The sequence below is a fragment of the Cyprinus carpio genome, unplaced genomic scaffold (assembly GCF_018340385.1).
Source record: "Cyprinus carpio isolate SPL01 unplaced genomic scaffold, ASM1834038v1 S000006603, whole genome shotgun sequence".
NCBI classification, from domain to species: domain Eukaryota; kingdom Metazoa; phylum Chordata; class Actinopteri; order Cypriniformes; family Cyprinidae; genus Cyprinus; species Cyprinus carpio.
In genome coordinates this window covers 61,134-85,855 of record NW_024879248.1, presented here as the reverse complement: position 1 = coordinate 85,855, position 24,722 = coordinate 61,134, and the positions used below count along the sequence as shown (strand labels likewise).

Below are 24,722 nucleotides of genomic sequence, written 5' to 3'. Positions count from 1 at the left end.
AGCAGTGCTTTCACACCCGACCGCGACATGTTCGCCTTCTGCTATTTTCGCGCCTGCACGCTAGGTGGCGCCGACCATGCATTTTCTCAGATTTGTAGGATTACAACAGCAACTATTATATATATAAAACATTACACACCTCAAAAAAAACAAAAAACACAAAAAATTGTTGTTTTTTTATAAAAAAAAAAAAAAAAAAAATAATATATCCTATGCAATCATATATTAAATGCATGTGTAAATATATTAAAGCAATGTAAATTTGTAGGATTTTCTTTTCTTCAAACAAGCTGCAGGGAATACAAGCTTTTCCACAGAATAAAAGGTACTTTGGGTTCAAGCTCAGAGCCCTTCCCCGGACAGCATACCAAAAACGGATTACTATACTTCAGCTAATTAATTTTATGTAAGTGTGAACTTGTGAATTAAAGGTTAATGGTGACAGGTTCAGCAGATGTGATGCAGAGGCAAAGCTGTTGTACACCGTTACAATATTACAGTTTTTCACATTAAAAACCCCATTAAAGACACTAACCCCACTCTCTAAACCATATTTTCTAACACATTCATTCCCTAAACCAATTTTTCAAATAAATCACTCTTTCTGTAAAACCTTAAACAAATTTAAACACTGTTTGCAGATCTCATGCACTCTTTTTGCAAAACTCAACACATTCTTACTCACTAAAACACACACACACACAAAATAAAATACAACGGCAACATGGCTGTCTTTGTTTGCACACAATAATTCAAAATTGTTCACACTTGTTTCTAAATACGTAAATATACAAAATATGAGCCAGTACAAAGTGTACAGATGAAACGGGTGCATCCGTCAGTCTGAGAGGTAGAGGAAGAGTGTGTATATGAGGTAGAGGAAGAGGAGGACGAGGCAGTGCAAGACCAAGAACAGTCTTTTCAGATGAAATGAGAGCTGTGATAGACCATGTTCTTGTGAATGGAATGACAGAGGCAGCACAAAAAGTTCAACCTAATTTGAACAGATTCTCTGTGGCCACCATAGTTAGTTGGAAAGTTCAAAAGAACAGTAAAAGAACAATGCAAGCAAACTTTTAGTACACTTTATTTTGGGATTGTTTACAGACTAAAATAATCATTGCAAAGCAACTTTACAGAAAATTAAGTTTCTACAATATTTAGTAGTAGCTTATCAGTGATGACTGTCAGTTTATGTGCATACGGCAGAAATGTTCAGAAAAATCAATAAAAGACGTAAACAAACAGACGATTAACACTATTAACAGCAATTATGCATTCGATGTTACGATTTATTGAGATTTTTGTTTGCTTATTGTCTCTGGGTTAGCATCATCTGAGGTCCTCTGAGGGGCTGTGCATCATCTCTTCTCAGGTGTTCTGGATCCAGACTGGAGCTTGTGTAAATCCTAGTTACATCCCGTGGCAAAACAGAGAAACAAATAGAGACATAATTAGCATAGCTGCTGTTCCAGCCAAGTAAAATTAATTAGTTTAACCCAAGCTAAAGAATAATAATGCGAGCAGGCCTGTGATCATATAGAAGCAGCTTCTGTGCAGGGGTGGATTCGTCACACGAGGCGATTCTTCCAACGGTGCCTTGCCAATGAAGACATAGCCTGTGATGTGGATGAAATCTTATGGCCTGCATCCAGCCAGACGGAGAGATGATGAATAGTTACAGTATTCTTGTTGCTTTTACAGTAGTTTTTCTTCAGAGTCAAAGTGTATGTACTTCATGCAGTAATTTTTATTTATCTACAGATTTTATTTGTTTCATTGATTTCATTGTTGGTTGATTACTGTAACTGATTATGGTAAGAAATACTGTAAGTATTGAAAATAACATCAGTGTTGTGCAGTGCTTGGTAAGTTTATAGTAGGCCTATTTGTGTACATTCTCCCTATATCTCAATCTAATCATGAAGAATGTTGTGGGTTTGTCACTATTTTTTTTCATCTGAATTATCCCTTAAATAACAATGTCTGGCCAAAAATCTAGCACATGCTATTTCCTAAAATTAGTTTTTGTACAAATGTGTTTTTTATTTATCACAGCAGTGTGAAACTGGCTGCAATAGTGTCTGATCATTGAGGACTGTGTTGGTTAAATGAAAACACAAACACACATTTTCACAAATATGTGTATATGTTTTGACTGAAGTGTGTCATTTTGCAAAGATTCTAGGAATTATGCAAACTGAGTGTGGTGTTTGGATAATTGTGATTATATTTTGAAAAAAAAAGAACCCGGTGCGTATAAACAACTGAAAAAAAAAACCTGTAATATATTCTTGTGTGGAATTGCAAGATTACACTGTTAGTGTGGAAGAACTGGCCTGTGCTGGGTCTGGCACACCAGAAGGTTATTTGTTGCCTAGCAAGGGACAAAATTGCCTGTGACGTAGTTATGACCCTGCTCGAAGACGTAATCCTTTTTTACAGGATGATATATAGGCTACATATAAAAGGAAACGCACACACACGCATTTGCGGTTTTCAGGGACTCTCCATAGGTGTAATGGTTTTTATATTGAACTTATTTTTTTTTCTATCGCCCTACACCAGCCCTGCCTAAACCAACCCCTTACAGAAAACTACTGCCAATTTTAGAATTTTAGTGTAAACAGTTTTGTATGTTTTTTTTAAGCATTTTGTTTTACGGGGACACAGGAAGTGTCCTTATAAAAAGGGCTGTGCAATTAATCGCATTCGATTGTCGTGCGCATCTCATCAGTAAAGCCGGTGTTGTGTGCTAAATCAGCATCACCTGCTTTTAGATTGAGCGGCTTTCACTACACAGAGCCGTATTTCACTGACAAACTAGGCGATATCGCGTTCGAAATCGAATGGGCGATTTTGCTTAATTGTCAGTGAAATACGGCTCTGTGTAGTGAAAGCCGCTCAATCTAAAAGCAGGTGAAAAGCAGGTGATTTAGCACACAACACCGGCTTTACTGACGAGATGCGCACGACAATCGAATGCGATTAATTGCACAGCCCTTTTTATAAGGACACTTCCTGTGTCCCCGTAAAACAAAACGCTTAAAAAAAACATACAAAACTGTGTTTACTAAAATTCTACAGCCCTACTTATAAACCATGTTTACGTTCGCGTAGTACCCATGTCATTATGGAAGTGAAAGTCGTGACATTTGCCAAGTATGGTAACCCATACTCGGAATTGGTGCTCTGCATTTAACCCATCCAAGTGCACAAACACAGCAGTGAGAAGTGAACACACCGTTAACACACACCTGGAGCAGTGGGCAGCTATATATTCAGCACCCGGGGAGCAACTGGGGGTTCAGTGCATTGCTCAATGGCACTTCAGCTATGGGTATTGAGGGTGGAAGAGAGCGCTGTTCATTAACTCCCCTCCACCTACAACTCCTGCCAGCACCGAGCTACACTGAAACTCAAACCTGCGACCTTAAGGTTACAAGTCCAACTCTCTAACCATTAGGCCACAGCTGACCTCCTTATAGACATTTGTGTCCTCATAAACCATATATACCAGTACACACACACACACACACACACATTATACAGGTCTTCTCAAAAAATAGCATATTGTGATAAAAGTTCATCTATTTCCATAATGTAATGATAAAAATTTAACTTTCTATATTAAAATTTAGATTCACTGCACACCAACTGAAATATTTCAGGTCTTTTAAATTTTTAATACTGATGATTTTGGCATACAGCTCATGAAAACCCAAAAACTCCTATCTCAAAAAATTTAGCATATTTCAATCCGGACAATAAAAGAAAAGTGTTTTTAATACAAAAAAAGTCAACCTTCGAATAATTATGTTCAGTTATGCACTCCTCAATACTTGGTCGGGAATCCTTTTGCAGAAATGACTGCTTCAATGCGGCGTGGCATGGAAGCAATCAGCCTGTGGCACTGCTGAGGTGTTATGGAGGCCCAGGATGCTTCGATAGCGGCCATAAGCTCATCCAGAGTGTTTGGGTCTTGCGTCTCTCAACTTTCTCTTCACAATATCCCACAGATTCTCTATGGGGTTCAGGTCAGGAGAGTTGGAAGGCCAATTGAGCACAGTAATACCATGGTCAGTAAACCATTTACCAGTGGTTTTGGCACTGTGAGCAGGTTGCCAGGTCGTGCTGAAAAACGAAATCTTCATACTCCATAAAGCTTTTTCACCAGATGGAAGCATGAAGTGCTCCAAAATCTCCTGATAGCTAGCTGCATTGACCCTGCCCTTGATAAAACACAGTGGACCAACACCAGCAGCTGACATGGCACCCCAGGACCATCACTGACTGTGGGTACTTGACACTGGACTTACAGGCATTTTGGCATTTCCTTCCTCCCCAGTCTTCCTCCAGACTCTGGCACCTTGATTTCCCGAAATGACGTGCAAAAATTTGCTTTCATCCGAAAAAAAAAGTACTTTGGACCACTGAGCAAACAGTCCAGTGCTGCTTCTCTGTAGCCCAGGTCAGGCACTTCTGCCGTTGTTTCTGGTTCAAAGCACACGCCTGTGCACGGTGGCTCTGGATGTTTCTACTCCCAGACTCAGTCCACTGCTTCTGCAGGTCCCCCAAGGTCTGGGAATCGGTCCTTCTCCACAATCTTCCTCAGGGTCCGGTCACCTCTTCTCGTGTGCAGCATTTTTTTGCCACACTTTTTTTCCTTCCCAACAGACTTCCCATGAGGTGCCTTGATACAGCACTCTGGGAACAGCCTATTCGTCCAGAAATGTTTTCTGTGTTCTTATCCTCCCGCTTGAGGGTGTCAATGATGGCCTTCTGGACAGCCAGTCAGGTCGGCAGTCTTACCCATGATTGCGGTTTTGAGTAATGAAACCAGGCTGGGAGTTTTAAAAGCCTCAGGAATCTTTTGCAGGTGTTTAGAGTTAATTAGTTGATTCAGATGATTAGGTTAATAGCTCGTTTAGAGAACTTTTCATGATATGCTAATTTTTGAGATAGGAATTTTGGGTTTTCATTAGCTGCATGCCAAAATCATCAGTATTATTAAAACAATAAAAGACCTGAAATATTTCAGTTGGTGTGCAATTCATCTAAAATATATGAAAGTTTAATTTTTATCATTACATTATGGAAAATAATGAACTTTTTCACAATATGCTAATTTTTTGAGAAGGACCTGTATATATATCAGGGGCGTTTCCTCTGAAAAGGACAGGGAGGCAGTGTCTCCTCAAATTTTTTTCAAAATGATCAATATTACAGAAATAAAACAACGCAAATATTACTAAATATGACATTAAAAGTATAAAAGTCACTCTTTTTATGATGTAACACTGTCCAATAGCGACACCCGAAGGAAAAGTTACAGTGGAGGCTTGCCTCCCTTCATCCCATTGACTTCTGACGATGGTAGCATAATTCGATAATGAAAAGTGCTACCTATCAGATTTTGCTTCCAGCATGATATTAATAAGGTGTGAGGCTTTATTAACATGTACACTTACCACAACCCTGAACCTACTCTAACAGTAGGATAAATACAGTGTTGGTAGCATAATCTGATAGGTAGCATTATTTGTCAGAACACCGGCCACGCTGTTGTTAAGCCCACCGGCAGCGGCTCATTCAAGCCCACTGGCTGCGCCGAAGTCAAGTCCACCGGCTATGACTCCTACAAGCCCGCCGGCTGCTCCTGAGTCAAGTTTGCCGGCCGCTCTGAAGTCAGGCCCGCCTGCCAATACCTAGCCAAACCGTCGGCTCCAGCCCCAGAGTTCACACATGCTGTCTGCCATCTGTCCTGTAAAGTGAAAAACGGGATTCATCCGTGCTCCAGTGTCGGCTCCCCGCCCCAGAGCTCGCTCCAGTGTCGGCTCCAGCCCCAGAGTTCACACATGCTGTCTGCCATCTGTCCTGTAAAGTGAAAAACGGGATTCATCCGTGAAGAGGACACCTCTCCAAAGTGCCAGACACTATCGAATTTGAGCATTTGCCCACTCAAGTCGGTTACGATAACGAACTGCAGTCAGGTCTAGACCCCGATGAGGATGACGAGCATGCAGATGAGCTTCCCTGAGATGGTTTCTGACAGTTTGTGCAGAAATTCTTTGGTTATGCAAACCGATTGTTGCAGCAGCTGTCCAGGTGGCTGGTCTCAGACAATCTTGGAGGTGAAGATGCTGGGGATGTGGAGGTCCTGGGCTGGTGTGGTTACGTGGTTACACTGTGTCTGACAGTTGTTGAGGCCGGTTGGGGTGTGTACTGCCAAATTCTCTGAAACGCCTTTGAAGATGGGCTTATGGTAGAGAGAATGAAACATTCAATTCAACGGGCAACAGCTCTGGTGGACATTCCTGCAGTCAGCATGCCAATTGCACGCTCCCGCAAAACTTGCAACATCTGTGGCATTGTGCTGTGTGATTAAAACTTTACATTTTAGAGTGGCCTTTTATTGTGGCCAGCCTAAGGCACACCTGTGCTATAATCATGCTGTCTAATCAGCATCTTGATGTGCCACACCTGTGAGGTGGATGGATTATCTTGGCAAAGGAGAAGTGATCACTAACACAGATTTAGACAGATTTGTGAACAATATTTGAGAGAAATAGGCCTTTTGTGTACATAGAAAAAGTCTTATATTTTTGATCTCTCATGAAAAATGGGGGCAAAAACAAAAATGTTGTGTTCATAATTTTGTAGTGTATATATATATTGGGTTGGGTTAGGGTGATTCTAAGGGCCTTCCTAGGGGGAAACATAATTTCTACTGAGGGGAACACGATTGCGTTTTCTACCGAGGGCATGTGCAGTCTTGCGGACTTACAGTGGCCACCCTCACAACACTAAAAAACACCACAACACAGTATGATCCACCAATCATCATATCAAACAATACAACAATGAGATCAACAAAAAAGAATACTATCCAACAAACAACAAACAATTATGATATGACACGAAAGTGTGGACTCCATGAGGAAGGCCATGAGGGTTTAGGGTGCGATTTGGGACAGGGCCTGTGTAGGCTACAGTACACTTGAATTATTTTTTTTTCTTATAGAGTAATCAAATATAACTTTACAATCAGAATCAGAATTAGAAAGGACTTTATTGTAAAGTGTGTTTACACACACAAGGAATTTGTCTAATTAAAAGAACCTAAAATTCAAAGAAAAAATAAAAAAAAAATTCAAAAAAAAACATGTAATGTAAAGTAATAACATGAAATATAACATTAATAATAAAGAGAATATACAATAATAATAAAAAACTATATGGCAATAAAAATATAGAAAAAAATACTAAAAGAAAAAAAAACATGCAAATGTGCCATTTAAAGATGAACAGTTTTGAGAAGTTATGTACAGATGTGCAGTCCTAAAATTTTATGTGTTGTTCAGGTGGAATATGGCCTGAGGGAAAAAACTGTTCTTGTGCCGGGCTGTTTTGGTGGTCAGTGCTCTGTAGCGACAGCCAGAGGGCAACAGTTCAGTTCGGTGTGAGGGGTCCTGAGTGATTTTTTTGAGCTCTTTTCGTCACTCTGGAGGTGTACATTTTTCAAGGTCAAGCAGGGGGCACCAATAATCCTCTCAGCAGTCCTGACTGTCCATTGTAGTCTTCTAATGTCTTATTTGGTAGCGGAACCAAACCAGACAGCTATAGATAAACACAGGACAGACACAATGACGATCGAGTAGAACTGGGTTGCAGGTTGAACAGCTGGTGAAGAAAATACAACCTCTGCTAAGATTTTTTATTTTTTTTTTGCAAAAGAGTTGATGTGATTGTCCCACTTCAGGTCCTGAGTGATGGTGGTGCCCAGGAACCTGAATTACTCCACTGTTACAGTGCTGTTCATGATGGTGAGTGGGGGAAGTGGAGGGGGGTTTCTCCTAAAGTCCACAATCATCTCCACTGTTTTCAGGGTCCTAGATGTGAGTTTTCCCAGCCTCACTAGCTGCTACCTGTCTGTCAAGAAGCTGGTAATCCACTGACAGATTTGGGAGGGCATGGAGAGCTGGGTCAGTTTTCTGAGAGAAGATCAGGCATGATGGTATTGAAGGCTGGGCTGAAGTCCACCAATAAGATCATAGCATAATTCCCAGGTCTGTCGAGGTGTTGCAAGATTTAACAAAGGTCCAGTGATGTTCTTCAGGTAGGTCAAGACCAGTCTTTTAAATAACGTAGTATTAGTCAAAACAGCTTTCATAAATGTTATCATCAGATTCGTCTACCACACTTTTATTTTCTGTAACAGTCACATTGACATAGTCCTGTTCAGAATGATCATGATCCATGTTTGTACCAAGTTCTACATTTTTATAATCAGCCTCATCATCTTCTTCATTTTTGTTATCATGGGATGCCCCTGCATATGTATTAGCTGCACCTACAGACATTGCACAGAGAGGGACAATTACAGGAAAATTATGAAGAAAAAAGTGACTTAGGATGAAAGAGTTAAAAATAAAATAGAAGACATCATCTGATGACTTTTATAAAACTCAAGACTTTTACCTTTTGTGAAAGAGCACTTTGAATGCATTTCCTTTTTCTTTTGCTTTTGTCTTCTCTTCAGCAGGAGGATGATTATGAGGACAGACAATAAGAGCAGCACAGCTGACACTGCAGCACCAATGACAGGAAGCAGGGAGGCTGAAAGAGACACAACGTGATTGAAATTAAACTTTCATTACAGCAGTTCAACTTGTTTTTAGACACTTATACATCAGTACCTGTGATAGTGATGAGCAGCAGTTCAGAGGCAGGTGAACAGAAGGAGCGTGAGGAGACACTGACTTCATAAACACAACTGTAGTTTCCCTCGTGTGAAAAATCTGCCTCAGGAAAGAAGAAGGAAGCAGAGTGACTGACAGCTGACTCAGTCCTGGTGATGTCTGATCCTCTGAACAGGTGAAAAGATCCTCCAGGTAACTGAGATTGAGTTGAACAGATGATAGTGAAACTGTGGCCCGCTGGTGATCACTGGGGCCCCTGAGGCCCCTCATCAACCCATCCATTCAGGAGCACTGTGGAAATACTGGGGCTGCTGCAAGTTCACTAGGAAACAAGTAGAATACATTTATATGGTTTCTTTTCTTTAAATAAATAAAAATGGCTTCAATTACTGCATCTTGTTGGGATCAAAATTTAATCCACATTTTTCAAAATGTCTCAAATGCAAAAAAGGAATCATTTCAAAATTAGTTCACTTATATGATATTATTGCAGGTAATCTATGATGTACACAACGAGACAAGACCGGACACACTCATCCCCACAGTGATAACAGTGTTACTCAAAGGTAACTTGATGTAGTTTTGGTATGAGTTTACCCAGTTTTCTTTTACTATATTATAATAATTATCACTAGGGGTCAAACGCAAAAGAGATATGTTGTTTTGTTGTTTTTATTCACACGGTACTATTTTAATTACAATAAAGTGTTAAATTATCAAGACACGTTTTACTATGGATCTAGAAATTTGGTTGATCCTTGATACAGTCGCTAAGAGCAAGTTGTAGATGGGGCTGAAAGATTTGTGGTTATAAGTACCTATAATAGTGATAAGCAGCAGTTCGGAGGCAGATGAACGGAAGGAGCGTGAGGAGACAATGACTTCATAAACACAACTGTAGTTTCCCTCGTGTGAAAAATCTGCCTCAGGAAAGAAGAAGGAAGCAGAGCGACTGACAGCTGACTCAGTCCTGGTGATGCTTGATCCTCTGAACAGGTGAAAAGATCCTCCAGGAAACTGAGATTGAGTTGAACAGATGATAGTGAAACCGTGGCTCCTGGTGATCACTGGCCCCTGAGGCCCCACGTGAAACCCTCCATCAGGTGCACTTTGGGAAATACTGGGCTGCTGCAAGTTCACTAGAAAACAAGTAGAATACATTTATATTATTATAGAAACTCAAACGATAAGGTCAAACTCCTTTAAACAAATAAAATAGCTTCAGAAACCCATCATAGAAGGATTTAATACACAGTCATTTTATGAAATGGTTCAAATTGGAAAAAAGCATCTTTACAGAATGAGTTCACGTTACTAATGCATGCAATCTATGAGACTAAGCTGACTGCACTCACCCACAGTGATGAATACAGTGTTGCTCAAAGGTGACTTGATGTTGTTTTGGTAGGAGTAACGACAGCTGTAGCTGCCCTCATGTGAGACGTCTACATTAACAAAGCTGAAATTCACACTAGATTCATGTTTTTTGGAGGATACAGATGATCCGTTTCTGAAGAGCTGGAATTCAGCATTAGCCTTGCATCTTGGTTTAGGTGTTGTGCAACTGAACTGGATATTTTCTCCAGGAGAAACAGCTGCATGTGTGGAGGTCAGGGAAAAGGTCGGCATCTTCAGCTCACCTGCAAAATAACTGTTGTATTTTAATATAATTTGTTAAGACATAATGTAACGTAAGCACGACACTCATGAAGGTTAATGTAAATTTTGTTGGTTATTCCCCCAAAAATAATGTGTGAAGATGTTAAAGATTTGGCTTACCTGAACAAACAACACCAGCATCTTTACCATGATTACAGTCATGTTTTCCTAGTCCACATTGTGTGATGTGGTGAGGGTTCCTTCACTTCCTGAAACATTCAACGTCATCCAGCCAGATAGATCCACTGCCTTGACCAAAGGAGGCTCCAGGAGGTGCACTGATGGCTGATCCACACTGTGACTGTCTGCACACCACAGCAGCATCATTCAGGTCCCAGTAATCATCACACACGGTTCCCCACTGGCCATTATAACGGATCTCCACTCTCCCGCAGCATGAATCAGACCCATTGACCAACCTTATATCTGGTACTTGACATTAAAAATAAAAGTACAATGTCAAAAAAAAATTTTTTAAAATTTTTAAATAATTTGTAATTTTTACATACATTTTATCAAACAAACAAACAAACATGCATACCCTCTTATATTCACAAAATTTCTTAAAGTTTATGTTGTTTTAATAACAGCAATAATAACACATTCAAAAAACATACACCAAAATTTTATACAACAAAAAAATATGCTGGTAAAAATGTAACATAAGAAAATATTGCATAAAATATCAAGGTAAACAGCAAAAACGTAATTTGAAAACATATGTATGTATGCTTTTTACCTAAGCAGACGACGCCTGCATCTTCACCATGACCACAGTTATGTGCTCCAAAAGAAGGACGTGAGCACTGTGTGAGCGATGATTCACTTCCTGAACATCCCACTTCATCCAACCAGATCTGACCACTACCCTGGCCAAAATGAGCAGTGCCAGGTGCACTATCAGCTCTTCCACATCCCAGCTGTCTGCACACCACAGCAGCATCCTTCATGTCCCAGTCATCATCACACACCGTCCCCCACTGGCCATTATACAGGATCTCAACTCTTCCAGAGCAGTCATTATTTCCATTCACCAGTCTGATACTAAAATCTCCTAAAAAAAACAACATTATTATACAACTCACATCTCACAACAGGCAAAACTTGCAGATTAGCCAAAACAGTGACTGGTTATGAGTGCTCCTGTAGCTCAAGTGGTAGAGCATTGCGTTAACAAGCGCAAGGTTGGGGGTTCGATTCCCCAGGAACACATGATAGGTAAAAATTGATAACCTAAACACACTTAAAACTCCGCTTACACACCACAGTTCTTGATGCCCAAATCCGATTTTCTGACTATATCCTATTTTTTTGACGACCCGCTTACATCATCTTTTAAAAGTGACCCGTATCCGATTTTTGCATTTACACTATACACTGCTGCTGAAACTACCAAAACGTAGACGTTCTTCTGACCCGGAAAAGGAAGTAAAACAGCACGAAATACAATGGCTGCAGATGCAAAATAAAATTATACAGTGTATGCTTTCCACAATATTTTGAAAAGTCAACAAAACAAGATTCAGCAAAACATTGGTCCCAAAAGACATATAAACAAAATTACTTATGTCCATTTGAGTTGACGTCACTTTTGTTATGACTGTATCCTTCGTCCTCCATCGCGCCTAAAAGTCATGTGATCTCAGTTGGTGGTGTCCATTTGAGTTGACGTCACTTTTGTTATGACGTACGACTCGCATTTACTAGGGAATATCCGATTTGTCTGCTTACATGGCACACGCAAATGCACGTATTCCGATTCATATCCGATTTATTACCACATATGAATGAGGCCTGAAATCCGATCTGAGAAAATCGGAATCCATGCGGTTTTTTCCTGCTCACCGGTCATATCCGATCTGTGCCACATGAGAGGAAAAAATCGGAATTGGGTCACTTGAACCATGCAGTGTAAGGGGCCTAAGTCGCTTTGGATAAAAGCGTCTGCTAAATGCATAAATTATGTCATGATGCAGCTATAAAAAAAATCTGTTTTAAAAACGAGTGACTAACAGTCTGTTACTCACCAGTTACAGAAGTCATAGAACTGGCTGTTGAGATGAAAACAAAAAACAAAAAAACAGTGACATTTAAACATATTGTACACTTACAATTAGAAATGAATTACGAAATAAAAAACTTTTAAAAATTAGGATAGTATCAGACAGTACTGGCTGATAATTGCATCCTATTAATTAAACTGATCTCTTGTTTTAAAAGGGTCATATGATGTGATTTCAAGTTTTCCTTTCTCTTTGGAGTGTTACAAGCTGTTGGTGCATAAAGCAGATCTGTAAAGTTGCAAAAGCTAAAGTCTGAAATCCAAAGAGATATTCTTTATAAAAAGTTAATAGTCAACCACCACCCCCCTAAAATGGGCTCGTTCCCCACATATCTACATCACAATGTGGGGAAAGATTTGCATAACGCCGCCCAATGTTGTGGAGATGCTGTGTGTTTTGTTGTGATAGCGAAACTGTTGCCGCCGGCGCCATGTTGTGGAGATGCTGTGTGTTTCTTTGTGAAAAGCAAAACTACTTTTGTTGGCCTTCCAAAAGAGTGTGTGCCAACTAGAAATCAGTAGTTAAGTTGTATTTCAACACTGTTCCAGAAAAGTCTAACCCAAATATTCAGATGTGTGCCATGCATTTTATGGAGGATGAGGACTGTTTGCTGAACCAGTAGCCTACAGTGTGTCTGTGACACAAAGGCTGTTTATATAAATTTGGGCAGTATAAACTTTGCAAGGACAGTCTGGTGCTTCTGACTCACAGCCTGTATGTTGGGATGGCTGACGTGAAACTGACGTTTCGACACGCTGTCGAGATCCCGAAGCGCAGATGTTTTGAAACACTGCTCTGAAGTGTGATTCAAAACACCCATGTCACGTGACTAAGGCGATTCAAAGCATCAGGGCATTTTACAAGTGTTTCGAGACCCAAATCTGCTTTTGATCGACAGGGGCGGGAACAAACCACACAATCACACATCTGTCTTAACCTAACTCCCGCAAACTATAAAAGTGGAGTTAATGCAGCAGAACAATTAATATATTTAAATAAAAAGTTTTATGATATGTAAAAAATGCCAGTTGTGGCTTGATGTATTTTATTAATGTTTATTTTTTCATGACCAAAATTACATTTTGACAAAGAGTTCATTCAGTTGTCAGAGAGATGTTACAACACATTACAAGAACAGAACAATAAAAACACAACTTTCATATATTTATTATAATTATATACATGCTTCACCTGGTATAAGACCCTAAAGTGATACGTTCTGACAAACATGACCGTGTGTGCAACACTAACCACTCCCCAACCCACCAGGCTGAAAGGCTGGAACAACATATATGTTATAATTCGTCAATTCGCCTAACTGATTCATTGCCAATGCTGTTTCAGGGCAATACTTGAAAATAACCCCCAGGTCTCATTGTAGAGACGAGTGTCGAATTGTTTCGAAGCCTCAGCACAGTTTTGGGTTGGACTGTTTCCAGTATTTCACTGAAAGCCTCGCTTTGCCACACCACTACCTGTAAGTACATTTTCTATGTTTAAATAATTTGCCAATGATGATTCAAATGGAGTTTTGAGCAGTGTAGAGTAGAATTGTTGTGTTTCTCTGATCACAAATGCAGGGGACATGGTTTTGTGTTTACGCAGCGCGGTACGCAGCGCAATGCATTAAAAATACAGTTATAAGTCATTATAATCAGTAATCAGTCCCCACTGGATGCAACAAATGTCTCATTTGTAATGGGTTTTATTGGTTTTGTCTCGTCTAGTGATGTCCGGATCGTGAACGAATCTTTCATTTTAACTGGATCTTCTTCGCGTCTCTAGTATGAACTAATCCACAAATAACTTTAAGTTATTTGGATTATAAACATGCCTAACACTCCCTCTGACTTGAAATAAACCAATATCCCAAGTTATTCAGTTACTCCTAACATTACATTGACTGAACTGCTGAAAGAGCATCGATGATGGCATGTGCATGAACAGAGCTGCTGTACTGAGTCTGGACAGCTGGGAGACGGCCCGGACACACAGCATCACAGTATGTTAAGGGTTGTAACATTATCCGTCACACGCTTGAGGCATTTAGCCAATCACAATGCACTGGATATCTGGCCGATCAGAGCACATCTTGCTTTTTCAGACCGATGTGCTTTGTGAAAAACTACACGTTTCAGAAAGTCGAGGCATAGTGGAGAAACAAAAATGTACACTATGTGGAAAATAATGTGTTTTTTATTATACCAAATACACAAAATAATGTTGTTTTTAGCGGCATCATATGACCTCCTTTAATGACGCTCAAGAAGACACGCCTGATTTAAGAGGATATTTAACAAATATGACAGGGCTAGCAGTGGCGGGGCCCGCTCTACTGATCATGGGTTAAAATAACAGTCAATGCTGTTTACAGGGTGAGGTATAATTTATAATTCTTTATTAAATAGCTCATGAGCAATCAGCATAAAAAGTAGCAGTTTTCAGTCTGCACACATACTGATCCCTTGGGGGTGACAATCTTTCTGAACTCTTGCTTCAGTATGTTTTTTGTCTCTCACATTACTCTGAGTAACAACAGTCCTCAAGACAAAACAATAATATATGCCAAAGAGAGCAGGGAAATTAGTTCTAGGAAACTATGGAAAGGTTTCCTCAAGTGCGATCGAATCCTTGATTGTAAAAGAAACTTATTATTATTTTTTAACACTTGTCACATGGTTCTGTGGGTCAGACATAGGTCAGTGGTATACTTTTTTTTTCAAACTGTTTCATAACCCCTTAGTCACAGTTAACAGCTTTGGTGTCTAGATAAGCACGAGAATGTTTATAGTCATTAAGCCATGTGTCACAGTTTTTTTGTTTAACCTAAAAAGTATGTGGGCCTACTTGAGGCCCACTCAGTGAAACAATTTCACTAAATATCGAATATCTTCAGACCCAAGTCTGCAAAACTGCAATCACATCATCTGATTTAACAATCAGTTTGCCAATCGTGTTATTTAAAAACAAACTTTTTGAAAAATTTACGCAGTAGTAACAATTCCAATTTCTGCTGTAAAGCAGCTCTAAAAAGCCGATATGTCATTAAACAGTCAAAGAACTTATACTGACAAGAAGTGAAAGCCAAACCGAATGTCCAATCTGAACCAGCGGCACCCAGCGCGCAGCCCTGCGCTTCCGCCATTCTGGAGTGAAAAGCCACTCGGCAGTCCACTAGCTTCTAGCATGTCGCTAGTGGCAAATATCAGCGGATCTTGTTTGAAAAAAACCATACATTAAAGCTGAAATACATCCTGAATGATGACAACAATAAAAATCAAATCCCTTTAACAGTTTATTTTACAGACTTTGTGTTTTTAGTCTTCCCTTTTTTTTCACAAAACCTTTGCTCCCTAGAAACCATTGCTGCATCCCAATTCACCTACTGATACTATGCCCTAAAAGTATGTACTCTTTTTGTGAAGAAAAAGTACATACTTTTGAGTATGTAGAAGAACAGTAGGTAAGCTTTAACGGTTTGCTCTCTTTAACGGGACGCTCTGTTGCTTAGTTACGTGCATTCTGTTACCAGTTTAAACTGCACTGTAAATCCTTATCACAGTTAACATAATTCCAAACATTCATTTTAATTTAATTTCCTACAGTTAGTTGGAGAGAAATGAAGAGGCACGTTGATGTAGGTCGTGGGTCGAGGAATCTGCTCATGCTTGGAGGGAGTGGGAGGTTGGGTGGGAAACACAGGAGGACATGAACTGGGAGGAAACATTGGGAGACGCAGGGAGTTTGGGGCTGGACGGAACCAGCGAAGATGTAGGAGATCCAAGGGCACAGGGGTTTAATACTTCTCCAAACCAGTCTAGTTAAGTCCATCTAAAGATATCCATAAGTTCCTCTCATATCGTCCGGTGACTATCTTCACCAAAACTCCCTCGGGAACGGACGATGTTGCCGGCTAATGCACTTGGGTTCAGACAATGCTAGAGGCTTCGGCTCACATGGTTGATGAATCGGCTCAGGTCAAGGCAGGCTTAGTGCTCTTCTGTCTGCAGTGGGCTCAGGCAGTAAAATCTGTGAAGCCGGTTGATGGCGGCTGGTCTTCTGGTTTGGGAGTGGGGGTGGAGATATCACCCTCAGTGGGGCAGGACAGTGAATGGTGATCGCGTTTATCTACCAGCACCCACTCCACCAAAAGTTCCAAAAATCCTCTTTTTGGGACCGTACGCTGGCAGGCGTTGCCTTACATGCTTGCCTCAGGCTCGGTGTGATAGAATATGGCAGAGCGAGTGCGTAGTGGAGGGAAGTCCAAAAGGGCAACGTTGATCGATGAAAGCCCTGGTATGGTCCCAGCGAACGGTCCTGTTGCCTCCAGGACCAGGAGAGGACTGCTGGGATTCCATTCCAGGCAGAGGGGAAAAACCAAAAACAAGAAAGAAAGAAAAACGCCGCTAAGCGTACTCACTTTGAGGGGCTGCTATTCTGTTATGTGGAGGTATGCAAAGCAAGAGTAAGTAGAAGAGAAGTAGCAATTTTACCGGGCATTACGTCGAAATCATTCAAGGATGGAGACAACAACCTGATGATGCCAGGAAGATTGTTAAACAGCCGAGCATCCAGAGCATCAATAGCATTAGAAATGACTTGAGGCTTTTTTCTACACCACAGGGTAGTGTACCTGGCAGGACACTGCTCATCAGGAGAGGGTGCTTACATTAAAGAAAAATGCGAATGATGTTTGTTTTGACAAATACGAACTACAGTCCCACACTGATTTTACAGAAAATAAACACTTTGATGCATCATTGATGTTGTCCTTTATATTTGTATTTTTATATGTTATAGTTTTGATAGTTGCTGGACTATTGCTGGTTGATTTAATTTAATTTTACATCAAACTTTTTGTTCACTCTTTCATTTCTGTGCATAATGCAGACACATTTCTACCTATTGCAGTATAACTAACGGTATGTGGGTTGTTCAACAGAGTGTTGGAATTACAGGATGTCTTAAAATCTATTTCTTATTCTAACATTTCAAATTAGACCACATCATTAGAGTACAGTTTGACCCTATGCACATGGCTGTTGTACAGAGTGTAGTGTTTGGAGTGCAGCATATTTAATTAAAAAAATATTGCCAAGTTGAGGCTCAAGTAGGTGTAACTGATCAAATAACAGATTCATTTTATAATGTATATAAATTGAAACCCTACAGTGTTTTGCAAATGTAATATTTCTATAAAGGTTAGGGACTGAAAAAAGTACTTTGCCATAGATTAACCCATGTGATGTTTTTGTTATATATTATATGAGAAGATATAGAACAGTTCAAAAGGCAATGTTGATCAATATAAAACTATACAAGCAATATTACATATTGATGTTGTTGTAACATGCTTTTATAATTCTTTAGATTCATGAAGTAACATTGTTAGATGTGTCACTTCAAGATATAAGAACTTGATAAAAGCCTGAACTTTCTGGCGTGTCATCTCTTCTGGGTCAACTAGAGACAACATGTCTGCAAGCACAAGCGCCAAATATGTAGTCCTCATTGTTCTGTTATGCCCATTTCCTTTCTGGTCCAACCTCTCTAATGTCTCTTACGTGCAAATCTGGTAGCAATGTAGGGGGAATGGGCAGAAGGATGTAGAGGGAGATGTATCCGAGGGAGAGATTGTACATGTAGGTGCAGCTGTCTGCTTGGGCAGGGGAGACAGGCCCCCCCCCCCCCCTCCCCCCCCCCCCCCCCCCCCCCCCCCCCCCCCCCCCCCCCCCCCCCCCCCCCCCCCCCCCCCAAAAAAAAACCCCCCCCCCCCCCCCCCCCCCCCCCCCCTCCCCCCCCCCCCCCCCCCCCCCCCCCCCCCAACCCCACACCCCTGTTCAAAAGAGCAATGTTGAATCATATTGTTTATTCTGAATACAATATAATCACAAATTGTTGTGGTGCATAGACTACTTTGTATAGTTACACAGGCTGAAGCATATAGTGAATTATATTTTAAAACTAATTATTATAAAAATTAAAAAGAAAATATAAGTACACAAAAATAAGAAGAATGGTGTCAACGTAAAGTGCAAAACAATTAAGTTTGACGAAAAAATTTTGGCATTTTAAAATGATAGAGGTATTTTCGGAACAGGTCTGTTAAACTATACAAAGCAATTTATTACATATTGATGTTGTTGTAACATGCTTTTATAATTCTTTAGATTATTGAAGGAACATTGTTAGATGTGTCACTTCAAGCAGTCTTGGTTTGCTGTTTGTCCAAAAAAGAACTTGATAAAGCCTGAACTTTACGCGTGTCATCTCTTCTGGGTCAACTAGAGACAACATGTCTGCAAGCACAGCGCCAAATATGTGGTCCTCATTGTTCTGTTGCCTGCCCATTTCCCTTTCCTGGTCCAACCTCTCTAATCTCTTACGTGCCAAATCTGGTAGCAATGTAGGGGAATGAACTGAGATGCTTCGAGGGCGGAAGATGTATCTGTGCAGGGAGGAGATTGTACATGTAGGTGCAGCTGTCTGGGCAGGAGACAGGTCAAGGGGACCCAGTGAGGCAGGAAGTGGTGAAGGCAACTGTTGAGGAGGATGATGATGATGATCAGCAATTTTCAACTAGTGCTGCTTTTTCAAACCAATGATTGGGGGACACACTGTGTGTTTCCTCCTAATAAAGTAAGAAAAAAAAACAAAACAAAAAGATAAACATTAAGGATCAGATGGCATTAAGTACAATGTAAAATACCCAATTATGCAGATGATACAAAACTAAACAATAGTGTGATATTTCAAGCTAACCATAGTGTGTTAATGTCTATTTTGCATCATGTCACTGATATGAACGCCCCTTCAGCACAAAACTCTTTTCTTATAGATTAAATTAATTTTATACCTCACAATTCTTTCTTCTTTTTTTGAACATGTGTGTCTGCTTCCATTATTATTTTTTTTTATTTTTGTGATTGGTTTTGTTAACTTTCTCTATGCTGATCAGAGGATCAATACATGAACGCTTCAGCCCAAATCTCTTTTTCTTTGTTAAACATTAATTTAATATTACTGGATGGCAAATATGGTTACTCTGTGCAAACTTAAATCACAGACATAGCAGCTGGCAAAATAACAATAGATGGTTGTGTGGTTACGTAATTCACTCACCTCATCGTCCATATTTAAATCCGTTTTCCCGGTGTTCACAAATTGTGATAACCAGCCAAGCTCTGAGAGAGAATTCGGTGGTAAGACAGTTCTACTCGTTATGATGTTTTACTCCACCTGGGTCTCCACTTTTGTGACCCGGGGGGGAACTCTCTGTATGGCCTTTACAGACTTGTCTTGTAAATTCTTCCAGACCCTTCTTGCAAACACTTTTCTTCCTTTCCCATGGTGGTTGCAATTTCCCAACAAAGAGTTATTTTCCATCTTGCTGTCCTTATGATCATACATAGACGGTATCATAAAGGTGTCTGTACAGGCGTACCGTGTTCATCCAAAAAATTTCTTCAAAGCTATTCATGTTGACTTGACTGCGGGTGCTGCAGTGAAACTGTCGCTCGAGTCACAAAAAAATTGGTGCGTGCCGACGCCGCCGTCCACGCGAAATGGGGGTCGCGCTCACCCAAAGCGAACTACCCGCTAAAAAACAGCGATTTGACATCATATTTGGCACACGCATCCAAAACGACTTGCGGACGAGTCGAGTATAAAACTATGCTTAATTCACAAAAGCTCTCTCTCTCTCTCTTTGTATCTTTCTCTGTGTGTCTCTGTCTCTCTCGCTTCTCTTTCTAATAACTTCATTTAATAACTGGCAGTTAGAACGCTATTCAACGTCTCAAGCCTCCGTTACCAGTTATAAAATGACGTTTTTTTGGAACTAAGCAAAAGAGCCATAGGATTGGAGATGCGGAAGAAAGAATATAGAAAAAGAAATCACTAATACTATCACAATAGCGATTTAAGTACAAAAACTGGACGATCCCCTTTAAATATGTCATTGATTATGTCTTGAGGTTTTTCGGTTTGGTAACCGTAGTATTAAGCGGAACTAATTGACTCCGGGCCGTTGTTGAATTATTAGAAAAAATATTGCACACCCGAGGTGAAGTGACACTGTTAAGGCTGATTTATACCAAAGTCCCTTTAAGACAAGTCATATCACTCCCTATTAATCACCTCCGCGGCCATCCCTGAAACACCTCTCGGGCATCCAACGTGCAACTCCTATCTCTTTAGAATGGGGAAAAAACATCAAATTCTTACAAAAAACTGTTTACTAGGCTGTTTTGCCGATTTAAATTTCATATTTGAAATCACCAAAGAAATCTGATAACAGCTTTAAAGTTTTTAAAGTTTAGAGGCTGACTGCACATTAAATTAGGTGTAAAACAGAAACCGGGAAACAAATTGGGAACCATAACACCCAATGTACTTGCTACATCGTTTGGAAAGAATGGCATTCTACCGTAACATATGGAGAAGATGTTTCTCTCTACGTATTCCGAGGTCTTATTCCGGGAACCATAGCCAACAGATCGCGTCTGTATCCAGATCAGACGGTGCCTCGCACCTAGAGAGGACCTCTTTTGTTGTTGAAAGACAATTCAGCCCTTTTGTTTTTGAAAGAATAGACAAAAATGGAGACCAGGACAAACGAATAGATGAACCCACACACTCTAAAAAAACTCCTGGGTGTGGGCGTTCGAGTCCCTTGCTGGCAATACCACAATACTGAGGGTGGGTTTGCCCCTTGAGCAAGGCACTGAAATCCCCCAACTGCTACCCGGGTGCCGCAGCAGGCATAAATAACTGGCTTTCTGCCCATGCTTATGTTGTCGGGGGTTGTTGTTGGTTGTGTTTCACGGTGTGTGTGTGTTTTTGTGTGTTGTGTGTTGTACTAAACGCTGTTGTGTGTGCACTGCACTTTGGATGGGTTGTTAAATGCAGAGCACGGATTGCACGGGGAATGGTATGGTCACCCATTACTTGGCTGTATGTAACGGGCACTTAACCCAGTATGCGGTGTTGCTTTTTTTATGGTTTTTTTTTAATTACTACATTGCTATGCTACAATGAACCCAAATCAAGCTAGGCATGAACATACAATTTTGTTCATTTTAAAATCACTTTTACACACAAAGAATTACTATCAAAAGGTAAAATATTTATTAAAAAACAAAAAGTAACATGCATGTACAGTAAGAAGAAGTGCAGAAAAAATATGGCATTAGTAACAGCTACAGAGTTTTATAAATGAAAGCATTAAACATTTGTGTGAAATAACTTTTTAGATCAAAATGGCTCGGACTTTTTTGGTAAATGTTGATATATATTTATAAATAAATATACTAAAAACGCTATTATACAAACTAATTGTACAATAAGTTAATAGTCTTTTACAAAACCTCTATTCTTGCATGACAGTACAAAAATAAAACCACAACACACTCCTAAAAACGGCCTTGGTTATTTTCGAACCAAAATGCTGGGCTGAGTCCTTTGTTGGGTTATTTCACTACTTTTTTTTAAAAACTTTTGGGTAGTTTTTAATTACCAGGTGTTGAGTTAAAACCTGCTGGGTTGCAACGCTGGGTTGTTTCAGGCCAGCACTGGGTTATTTAACGGCCTGAAGATGTTTAAATCGCTCTCCAACTGTCATTTTGGAAGGATAAACGGGGCAAAGCCACTGGTTTCAAAACTGTTAAGTTATTTAATGTTTTATTAAGAATTATTTAAATTGGCAGAATGAGAAACTTTTTTGCGACACAATACTGTTAAACTTCTAAAGGCCAACAGTGAGTTATGGTAAATGACGAACAGTTTACCTCAGACAGCCATTGCTACGTGTATATATAATCGTGTTAAGGTTATCTGAGACGGACAGATTAATACCGTTTATTAAGTATCATGACAGTGATGAGTCAACTTTTGCAAGCTTTAGTAGTCTATGATCCATTTAAAATGTAGAACTATGTTTTTTCAGCCACATCACACGTTGCAAAGTTTCGGGAAGACATCTGCATATTATTCGTGGGGATTCACTCGAAGTAGCAGTGAATTGACCACAATGATGACCAAAGCAATCGACGGGATGTGAAAATGCACATGGGTGGCCAGCCAACTTTCAGGGGGGGCCGGTTGCCACCCCTGGCCACCACGTTAGACACGCCTCTGTTTAGAATAATATGCAAAAAAAAAAAACACCATTTCAGAAAGTTTCAGTTTTCATTCTCACAAAGTTTCGGAAATTGTTCAATTGTAAACATATAAAACAACTGTAAAATAATTACTGTATATAGGGCCTATTGGCATTTGTATTTAAGAAGTTTATAGAAATAAAAAAAGTTGTTTACGCGCATTCAACTTGGTGAATGGCTTTTAAAAAATCAATCATGTCAACCCAATATCGGACAGATAAATCGGCGATTATCATTTTAAAGGTTAATTGTCCATAGTTTCAGTTCAGGCTTCAGGAAAAAAAAAGTATAAAAGCTCAGTGAAACGCTAAGAAATGAAATGCAGAGCACAAATGATAACCTTTAAGGATTAAACGTATATACTGACTGTGATATAAACATGGTGACCACTAAATACAATATCATTCCTGAAAAAATAGTAAGTGAAAGTGAACTGAAAATATAATTACCCAATATCAAAGTGAGAAGAGAAGGTCTTGGCATTGCGATTGCGATGCCTTTGCGTTCTTTTCAAACTGCGGATGAATAAGATACTTTCTTTTTTTAAGTTAACTTTCTGCTAAAGTGGGAAAAAAGTTGATGAAGCTTTGGTTAAGACACGGAAATAAATGCTTTTCAGCGGTTCTGGCAGAACCGTTCTCGTGTGCTTAACCCTTACGATGCCGTGTAGATCCACCCCAGGAGGCACGGATATGGTTTAGTTTCGTTTAGTCTGAGAAATGTATTCAAGCAATGCAAAGGTGTATAGTGTTCTCCCACAGCCTTACACTCTATTTGTGTGCGGCACTCCCCCGCCCCCATATAACATATATATATATGCAAATTCATTTTCTGCCAGCCGGAGGCGCGCTTTAAGAGCGGAGAGATACAGCTTCTCCGGTAACGGCTGCGAAGCAGTGCTGAGCTCAACAAACGCTGCCTTATACAAGCATTACATGCAAAAATGAAAGAAAATGAAATCGAAATTTTTCTAAATACAGTCTTGTTTTCCTTCTGAAATACAGTGATATAAAAACACCTGCATTGGGTTTTGATTTTGAAATGTGCAGTGCTCATGTTTATTCAATGAAAGTCAAAGCCTTTTGGAAAATCTATTTGGGCGGTACGTTTGTGATATTGTGGCGGACCGCCACACAAAAAATCAATGTGTGGGAAATCCTGGTATCAGGATGAAGTAAACTGTCAATTTCATTTTCCATTTTCCCAGTTAGTTTAGTATACAATGGTTCAAATCACCGAGCAGGAAGGGGATCTGCTCCCAAGCCAGTTGACAATGTTCTGTACACAAAAAAAACACACACACACACACACACACACAAAATACACTCACACACACACAGTCATTAGTCAGCTATGAATTTAAATGAATTAACACATTGGAATATACATTGTCTTATCGAGTTTTCTGTACTTGTCTTTTTTTTTTTTCATAATGCTTTTAAAAAAATTGGTAATATTGTATTTGGCATGCATAAAGTATGGTGAATATAGGCTTTTTTTTTTAGGCCTGATACATATGTCATTACAAAGTGACCTGTCCCAGAATTAAACTCAGATATTTTTATTTATTTTTTTTGGCTCAAAAACACTAGCATGTATCCCCTGGGTACAGGCCGCTGCAGGATGAAATGACTGAGGGGGCATGTGAAATTGTAAGGGGGCTTAACTTTATTACACCATCAATGATTAATACACACTGAGATCTCGCTTTTGCAACGACAGATTTTTAAATACAGCGCTCCCTAAAACAACACTCCATATGCAACTGCAGGTAACCAGAGACTGCAGGCAGACCTGGACTGGGTTCTCTGTTCCGATATCATTAGGCAGCAGCAGCGGAGGAGAGTTGGGGTTGAGACGGGGACTGCCGCTTGGGCCTGGCTGGTCCAGGTCGACGCTCGTGCTGAGTGCTGATGTGTTGGCTTGAGTGTTGGTGCCTCATCAAAAAAAATGCAACAAAAAAAAAAAAAAAAAGCTGCATTTGATGGCTGTCTCCCTTCATCAGCTGTAATATCTCAATCCTCTCCACACAATTTCAGTGTGTTTTGGTCCTTTTTATGGTTGAAATACGCTTACGTGCATATACTTTCTTATGTCCATTGTTGAATATTAATGATAAAATTCACAGTTTTTTAGCT

The 24,722-nt window shown here is 39.9% G+C and overlaps 2 protein-coding genes across 2 annotated transcripts; both read right to left on the bottom strand.

The window, feature by feature from the left end:
• Nucleotides 1–8,953: 8,953 nt before the first annotated feature.
• Nucleotides 8,954–10,532, bottom strand: LOC122144160. Its single transcript, XM_042754856.1, has 4 exons — nucleotides 10,482–10,532; nucleotides 10,058–10,342; nucleotides 9,521–9,841; nucleotides 8,954–9,024 (listed from the first exon to the last, which is right to left on the bottom strand). Exons 2-4 carry the CDS (start codon nucleotides 10,329–10,331, stop codon nucleotides 8,972–8,974), a joined length of 648 nt encoding a protein of 215 aa, XP_042610790.1. The 5' UTR covers nucleotides 10,332–10,342; nucleotides 10,482–10,532; the 3' UTR covers nucleotides 8,954–8,971.
• A 31-nt stretch (nucleotides 10,533–10,563) lies between these two features.
• LOC109047317 (deleted in malignant brain tumors 1 protein-like) lies at nucleotides 10,564–23,071 on the bottom strand. The gene is made up of 4 exons (XM_042754857.1): nucleotides 23,034–23,071; nucleotides 12,389–12,412; nucleotides 11,101–11,415; nucleotides 10,564–10,793 (listed from the first exon to the last, which is right to left on the bottom strand). Exons 1-4 carry the CDS (start codon nucleotides 23,065–23,067, stop codon nucleotides 10,564–10,566), a joined length of 603 nt encoding a protein of 200 aa, XP_042610791.1. The 5' UTR covers nucleotides 23,068–23,071.
• Between the last annotated feature and the right edge of the window lie 1,651 nt (nucleotides 23,072–24,722).